This window comes from Pygocentrus nattereri, chromosome 6 (genome assembly GCF_015220715.1).
Source record: "Pygocentrus nattereri isolate fPygNat1 chromosome 6, fPygNat1.pri, whole genome shotgun sequence".
Taxonomy (NCBI): Eukaryota; Metazoa; Chordata; class Actinopteri; order Characiformes; family Serrasalmidae; genus Pygocentrus; species Pygocentrus nattereri.
In genome coordinates, this window is record NC_051216.1 from 45,435,570 (window position 1) to 45,444,298 (window position 8,729).

The 8,729-nt window shown below is 40.8% G+C and overlaps 1 protein-coding gene across 14 annotated transcripts in view; it reads left to right on the plus strand.

Annotated features, from left to right (window-relative positions):
- Positions 1-8,729, plus strand: part of stxbp5l (syntaxin binding protein 5-like) — a 249,217-nt gene that overhangs the window by 150,045 nt on the left and 90,443 nt on the right. For all 14 annotated transcript variants that reach the window (XM_017703045.2, XM_017703048.2, XM_017703046.2 and 11 more), the window contains exons 8-9: positions 1,205-1,328; positions 3,916-3,991. In XM_017703045.2, the coding sequence (XP_017558534.1) occupies positions 1,205-1,328; positions 3,916-3,991 (200 nt within the window). The remainder of the gene's footprint in view (positions 1-1,204; positions 1,329-3,915; positions 3,992-8,729) is intronic.

The following is an 8,729-nucleotide window of genomic DNA, read 5'->3' on the forward strand; positions in this document are numbered from 1 at the left end:
CATGTCCTTCGTGTGTAGTAAAAAGAGCACTGTAGATGGTTATATCATTTCTGCTCCAGTCATTTCTGCTCCAGTGTTAATTTCCCACATCTCTCTTGAGTCTCGCTTAGTTCATCAAGCTCTTACACTTCAAAGCCAAACACGACATTTGCTTACACCTGCTCCCAACACAACAGCCCAACAAACAAAGAAATGAACATCAAACACATCCTCACTGCCAGCGTGCTTTCAATTCGTTTTCTGACTTTGATAGAGAGGGAGTGAATCTGCCTGAGGCACTTAAAACAGTTATGATGGCTGTTTAATTAGATGTGCAGGAGTACTGAGTTTACTCCACTGAAGAGAGAGAGAGAGAGGGAGAGAGAGATAGAGATAGAGGGAGTAGGGAGGTTTGACATGTCGCCTGCGTTTCCGATGGAAATCATTTCCATATCTTGTGTAAAATGCTCGCTCGCTTGTGTGTCGTTTTAAGGATTTGTACAACATTTTATATGTTTATTCTGCAAATAATGTGCACAAGTTAACCTTCATGACCAAATATAATGTCATATTTCTTAGTATTTTGTTTCTATATCCACACTTTACCTTTATTATAGCTTCCATTGTCTTTATTTTCAAAGAAACTATGCAGGGACATTTTCCCACACCTCCAAAGTTCGGTCTTAGAAGTTGGTTGCTTTTCTGCTTCTCACGATCCAAATGATCCCAAACGCGTTCAGTGGCATTGAGGTCTGGACTCTGGGCTGGTCAGTCCGTTGTTCAGCTTCTTTGTTTGATGTGTCCGTCTCCTTTTCTCAGTGAGGTTCTTCTTGATCAGCTACACCTCCTTTCAGGCCCACAGCGTCGAGTGGTCATCTCACAGTGGAAGGATGGACAGGCACACCCGTGAATGTTTTCAGATCTGAAGCAGTTTGATTTTCTCCTCTCTCTCAGAGATGAAGGCCTTAAGTGCTGTTTATCTGATGGGGGCAGTTTTGGTGTCTACCAGGTCTTTGTAGGGTAGTTAGTTTGGAAACTACTGTATTTCATTTATTTCTGAGTGGATTTCAAGCGCAAGTGGTGCATTTTCTATCTAATCTCCTCAAAATACCTTCTGGAAAATGAATAACTTCTACCTAATGGCTGTTTTGAGTGGAAATTCAATAGATGCAGGGTGGACCCTTAAGTACATATGTTTTCTCTCTCTCTCTGATTCTCTCTCTAGGCGATTCACTCAGTGAGTTGGCATCATGAAGGTCGTCAGTTCATGTGCAGTCACTCTGATGGAAGTTTATCCATGTGGAACCTGAGGAACACAGCCAAACCCTTCCAGGTCACCTTCCCTCATGGTGAGAAGACATGTTCGACATGCTCCAGCATGCTTTATTCCTGTAACATATTCACGTAAGCATATGACAAACAGAACGAGTTTTATAGGGTTTGTGGTACATATATCAGCCCAATCCCATGTCATCCCTCGCCCCTACCACTTAGCCCTTACCCCTCCATTTTGCACGGGGTAGGGTGTCCCAGTTTTTGTTGAGGGGTAGGGTGAAGTGTCAGGCCTACACGGCCCTCCAAACGTAGAAAAGACAAAAAGAAAAAATGGCAAGATGGCTGCACAAATCACAAATGACCAAAGAAACCCACAAATGTGAGAATTTTCTTCGTTAAAACATTGTGATAATTCTGTATCATCTTTCCTTCATTACATGCATAAAAATTGCTAATAGTACACTGATGTCTTAGCTAGCTAAATTTCCCATTCTACCTTAAATGGTGCAGCAGTTACGTTCTGCTGCCTCAGGTGTCAGAACTGCTGTTCTACAGGGAGATTCACTCGAAAGAGGCCCCGAATGTTCTGTTGTAACTCCCGTTAGGATGAAGCAACCAAAATCGATTGCATCACATGCGATGCTGGAAGTGATCTCCGTTTTCTGTCGGACACATGAAGGGGTACGGAAGTTGCAAACGCAGGTTAAACATCGCAGCAGCTGTCCAGCACCCCTCCTCATCACTCTGATGCAGGGACATCTCGGCATGTTCAAAGCTTCACATACTGAGGAGCTCATTGCACGTTGTTGGGTTCAGATTGCCTCGTCCTAACGAGAGGTATTACAGAAGATTTGGGGCCTCTTTCGAGTGAATCTCCCTGTAGTTCTGCAGGGAGAAGTGGGTGAAAATTCCTGAAACAAGAACCTAAAGACGCCTAGCTGACTAACAAAAGCTTTTGCAGGCTGTGAGATCTTCTCAAGAAGATGTTACCGAGTACTGACCTCATAGGGTGTCCACATTTTTGCTCATGACCGTAATTACTAATTGTTCTTTACTGAATGAAATATAATATTAACTTTTGTGGAAAGCTGTTTAAAGAAGTTTGTTGCAGTCACATTTTCTAAGCCAGGGTTGTGGGGGGGTTCTGTCATCGGGTGGAAGGCAAGATACACCCTGGACAGGTCACCGGTCCGTCACAGGGCAGACAGACAGACATACATTCACTCACAACTAGGGGCAATTTAGCACGTCCAATTGGCCTGACTGCATGTCTTTGGACTGTGGGAGGAAACCCACACAGACACAGGGAGAACATGCAAACTCCACACAGAGAGGACCCTGGGGAATCGAACCCAGGCCCTTCCTGCTGTGAGGCGTCAACGCTACCCACCGCGCCACCGTGCCGCCCAAGTTTATTGCAGTCATTTTTATAAAAAACAAATCAACAGAATAATGAATTTGGTCAGCGTTCCCAAACGTTTCCATATAGCTGTAATAAATTTGATGGGCTAGGAAAGTGAATTAGTTGGCAGTTAGATCACTGCTCTGATGATGTCTCATTCATTAGAGAGTGGAGTCACACTAGTAACACGCGCACACAGAGAGATTATCCGTGGCCAACTTCATACATGAGTCATCTTCTAATAATTTATTCATTTGGAGTGCCTGCACGGCCGCCTCGTCACTATCCACCGCTAGAATGGACACTGAGCCGAGCCTGGAGCAGCACGGGAAGTGTGTGTGTGTGCGTTTTCTTCTTGGCTCCTGAGGTTAAGATTGTCCATTTTATCAGCTCCACTTACTGTATAGCTGCACTCTGTAGTTCTACAGTTACAGACTGTAGTCCATCTGTTTCTCTGATACTCTGTTACCCTGCTCTTCAGTGGTCAGGACCCCCATGGACCCTCACAGAGCAGGTACTGTTTGGGTGGTGGATCATTCTCAGCACTGCAGTAACACTGATGCGATGGTGATGGTATGTTAGTGTGTGTTGTGCTGGTGCGAGTGGATCAGACACAGCAGTGCTGCTGGAGTTTTTAAACACCTTAGTGTCGCTGCTGGACTGAGAACAGTCCACCAACCAAAACTATCCAGCCAACAGTGTCCTGTGGGCAGCATTCTGTGACCACTGATGAAGGACTAGAGGATGACCAACACAAACTGTGCAGCAGCAGATGAGCCGTCGTCTCTGACTTTACATCTACAAGGTGGACCGACAAGGTAGGAGTGTCTAATAGAGTGGACAGTGAGTGGAAACAGTGTTTAAAAACTCCAGCAGCACTGCTGTGTCTGATCCACTCAGACCAGCGCAACACACACTAACACACCACCACCACGTCGGTGTTACTGCAGTGCTGAGAATGACCCACCACCCAAACAGTACCTGCTCTGTGAGGGTCCATGGGGGTCCTGACCACTGAAGAACAGGGTAACAGAGTATCAGAGAAACAGATGGACTACAGTCTGTAACTGTAGAACTACAGATTCCAGCTATACAGTAAGTGGAGCTGATAACGTGGACAGTGAGCGTAGAAACAAGGAGGTGGTCAGAATGTTATGATGGGTGTGTGATAATACAGATGAGACATATTTAATATTACTATTACATATAGATACTTACAAATAGGACATATTATATAAAAGTTTTTTTGTTCGTTCCAGGTAAATCTCAAAGAGACGGCAGGAAAGAATCATGTAAACCCATTCTTAAAGTGGAGTATAAGACCTGCAGAAACAGGTGAGTACACACACACACACACACACACACACACACACACACACACGCACACACGCGCACACGCGCACACACACACACACACACACACACACACACACACACACGCACACGCGCACACGCGCGCACACACACACACACACACACACACACACACACACACACACACTGCTTTCAGAAACTAAACACTCAGTGCTGCAAGCCTCTTCAATTCCGATTCTTTGGAAACGATTCAGCCCATCATGAACTCTCAATGTTAGCAACGATTCAGTTTAATTCATTTACAGTTTTTTAGGAAAATGATTCAGTGCATTATAATAATATAATAAGACAAATCTTTAGAAAACAGTTCAGCCCGTAATGAAATCTGTCTGATTCCATTTGATTTGATTATGAAACGGATCAGCACACAATAAAACCTCAGCTTTCATGTTATATGATTCGTTTCGACACAGCAGCGGACAAAAGACTTTTTTTGGATTTTACATGTAAAAAATATATTTTTACACTGTTCTAAGTATTTTTACACAAGTGGACCGTGCTTTGAATGTTGGGTAATGTAGTTTTAGAGGCTCACTGAGGGATTTGCACCTACACTAATGGAAAAAGTGGTTCCTCTTGGGTTTCTTTATTATTTTTTATTTGTTGTTTATTCATTTTTCCTTCATTATTATCATTATTAGCAGTGGTAGGTGTGGTGATAGTGGAAACAGTAACATTATAATTTTGTTGTTTGTTGTTATTAATATGTATAGTGACATTATAGTTCTAGTTCTTTAAATACCCTTTTTGAAAAAATCTGTTCTGTGTAGCAGCAAAAGGAGTTCCACTGTTATTCTAAGACACAGAACCTGTTCTTGGGGGTTGGGGGTTGGGGGTTGGGGAGGGAGGGGGGGGGGTGGTTGGGGGTTGTACAGCTCACACTGTCTTCTACGTGAGACTCTTCCCGCTGTTTAATCTCATCATAATGCATAAAAAATTCCCCACTCGGGTTTCAAAGCTTGTTTTTTCCGTCTCTGTAAACAAATCAGGAACAATCGTCTGATCGCTCCCCGTCTTTGATTGCTTGCTCTTTCTGTTCCGGTGTTTGCTTGCTAGCGAGTGACTTCCAAAGTGCACTTCCAAATTTTCACGCTCTTCTGCTTCAATAGCTTTTCTGATTGTGCTGTGCTGCTTTTTGATTTTACTGTGTTTATGCTGCCATTTTTAAAAGCTGGGCTTTTACCTTTAAAGGGCCAGTCTCCTGCATTTTCTCATGTGAGGTCCATTCACAGCATTTGCACGGGTTTATGTACCAAACCCGGTGCTAATTCATTTTTCCCTGAGCTTTTTGTATCCCTGAGAATTAAACAGACTGTGTCGGTTACTGCGCCTTTAAGGCTGATATACATAAGCTGTTGCCAGGCAGTTGCTATGGTGTTAATACCTAGCTGCTGTAGAATTCCAGGTGGGTGCTGAAGTGTTGCTAGGCGGTTGCTATAGTATTCCCTGTGGTTGCTAGACACACAGATGAGTGCTACAGGGAAAATTTTCGTAATTTATTAGACAAAAGATTAGACAAAAACGTTTGTAGCATCAAAAAGCTGTGCACAAGCCCACAATTCCCACACAACATTCCAACATTCCCTCGTCGAACATTGCAAAGTCAGAATGACGTCAATATCGCAAAAACAGCAGGACGAGTTACTGGACAAAAATTGGGTAACAATTGTGCATTACTTTGCTCTGCTCTGATTGGCTGCCCTGTCTTGAGCCTCATTCAAAAAGCAGTCCAGGCTGAAACGCTCCTTATAACTTCAGAGTGAATGGGCGGGGCTAAAGTGCTGTAGTCTGACCAGGCAAATAAATGCAAACGTCTCAGGTCTCGCGACATGACGAAGACAGTGGACTGTGAAGTTGAGGAAAGTTCAGTTTTCCTTCTTTTCCCTCTTATGGGACTTTTAACAGACCAATTATAGGAAAGAGGTTCTGGTTTCAGGGAAAGAGTGAATTGGAAAGGCCACCCGGCCACGTTAACAGCGTATATCTGCTGCGGAAAATGTCAGGCCTCTTATCAACCATGGGTTTATGAGCTGAGTTCATGGTCATATTAAGCTGCTGGATGGCAGATACAGATGAAATGACCTCAGTGACTGTGGTTTAACGAGGCAGGTTCACAGTCTTAATGGAACACTGGAGCGTTTTTCAGCCTAATCTCTGTCCGGTGTCGATTAACACAGACAAGAATTTTTTTTTGACGTAGAAATAAACAGAAAACTTGTAAACTCGTGAATCTTATGGCAAATTATTCAGTAACTGCATGAAATAAATGTCATTTTTTATATATTTATTTTTTTGTAAAAGCCCCTCAAATGAACAGAACATGTGTTTTATGATCCACACATCACTATACGCTTACAATTTACTGCTGAAGGCCAAAAAATCTCTTTATGTTATTTTCTAAAAGTGATGTTTCCAGAGCAGATCACTGAAGAGACGCCGTCTGTTTATAGTTTAGAGCCCAGATTTGGGGAAAAACGGGTCGACTTTCAGTAGAAAAACAAAGTTCAGCTTCTTTTATTATAAGGGTTTAAAATGACATCACCGTCTATTAGACTGGAGAGAAGAGCTACAGCCTCACACGACGCCCAGCTTCTGAATGGAGCTTATGAAATATGAACGTTATGAAGAACATGACCAAGTGTGTTTTGGAACCACTGGTGGTCTCAAGGAGTTGAAGAGGTTAATAGAAGTCGGTGGGCAGATGCTTCATTGAAACAAGCGATGAAATCTTTTCAAAATTTTAGATTCAAATCCTATTTAGATTCTAATATCATGATGGGAATAAGTTCTTCCATAAACAAAGATAGCCTGGCACAATCCTGCAACGTCATAATGCCTGAAGTCCTCCGGTTACTGCTGTTGTAAGAGGACACAAGGACAAAGGAGATTTGCTTGAGCAGGAATTTAGATCGGCAGATTTGAGTGGATTTGACTGTACAGCCTTTTCTTCCTGCATCAAATGCAATTCGTTTTGCTGATCACCATCGTCTGAATGGAAAGTAAGTTTAGCCACGGAATATTGGGGTAATTTGATGAGTTGAGATTCTAATTCCATGTTCCAACTGGTTTCATTGTCGTTTTTCAATTTACATTGAAATATACAAAAAAAATTCAATTTACACATGCAATTAAAATGACGTTTTACTAGGACAAATTCATTTTCACTGGTTGAAATATAATATGTAGTACTGAAATTTTAATGTGCACTGAATTTGCAAATTGGGAGATCAAGAAAAGTAGGAAACAAAAGCTTTTGTAGCAATATGAATTTCAGCATGACCATTTAATGTTTAATTCATTAATGTGACAAAAAATGTTCAAATGTTACAAATTTAATTTGTTTTAATTTCATTGCAAGCCGTTTTAGCTTTTAGTCCTATTTTTTTTTTTAGATTCAATTTTCTAAAGAAATTCAATTTACCCACATGAAAATGGAATTTTGCTAGTACGAATGAATTTTTACTAGTTGAAATATAATATTTACTTGGGACATTTTAATTTTCGCACATACAACTTGACTTCCTGATATTAAAAATGAAATTCTCTAGTTGGAAATTGAGGATTGCATGTGTAAATTGAATTTCCAATTTGAGATAAAGGAAACGAGAGCTAAACCAGCTGTTGTATTACTGTGAATTTCAGTTTAATGTTTAATTATGTGACAAAAACTTCCAAAAGTTACATTTTTAATTTCTGTTAAAAGTAAAAGTTGTTACTGAATTTATAATGAGCTGGGAAAAGAAGCTTGAATTCTTACTGAAATGAAATCTTTCATGCTATAATAGAATTCAAATGAGAGATATACAATCTTTACAGAATTGTTTACTCATAATTGCCATTTCCTTCCTTTAAAATTCGTAGCTCTGTTTCTGAGCTTTTCTTTGTTTTTTTTTTTCATTTCTTTTATTTTGGTTTTCTTTGTTTGTTTGTTTTTTTCTTTTTTTTCATTTCTTTCATCTTATTCATTTTGACAGCCAACCAGAGCTTTACTTGGAGGCTCTTTAATGTGTATAGTTTCATCTGTGTGTGGATTATGATTGGATCTTACCTGGGACATCAGGAAAAATACTGCAGTGTCAAAAATATCCCAACTCACTAATCACCACCACAGTGACTTCATGACTAGCTCTCATTTACTGTGTTGTACGTTTTAGTTAGCATGTTAAATTTTTAACAGCACTTTTTTTAATGCTTTGAACACATTGGCCTATTTTGAACCATCCGTAGTAGAGCAGGCTAAAGCCCAGCTGGATAGAATCCATGATTGTATCCCTCTTGTTCAAATACAGTTTTTAAGAGTTTTTTAAAGCCATACTCTCAGCACCTTCAGCAGACCACACTGGACAGTGCTGGCAAGAGAGCTACAGCCAGATCAACCAGCAGCAACCAGCCTAGAGATGAAGAACCAGCCTAGAGATGAAGAGCTGTATGGATTTATATAATGACAGTAATATCATTGACCTGTAAGAAATACAATATGATTGTGCTCATTTTGTCCACTAATGTAGTAATAATACTGCTATAGCAATACATTTTAAATTCAAATTTCAACAAATAAGCCATTCAATAACAATGTTATTACATAAAGAGATTCCAATAAAATATCAAAATGACTAACAACTCTAGACTTCATCACCTGCGCATTGACGTCCATTAGAATTCTGCAGTAACCCAGATCTCCAGCGTGTGGTCAGCTGTG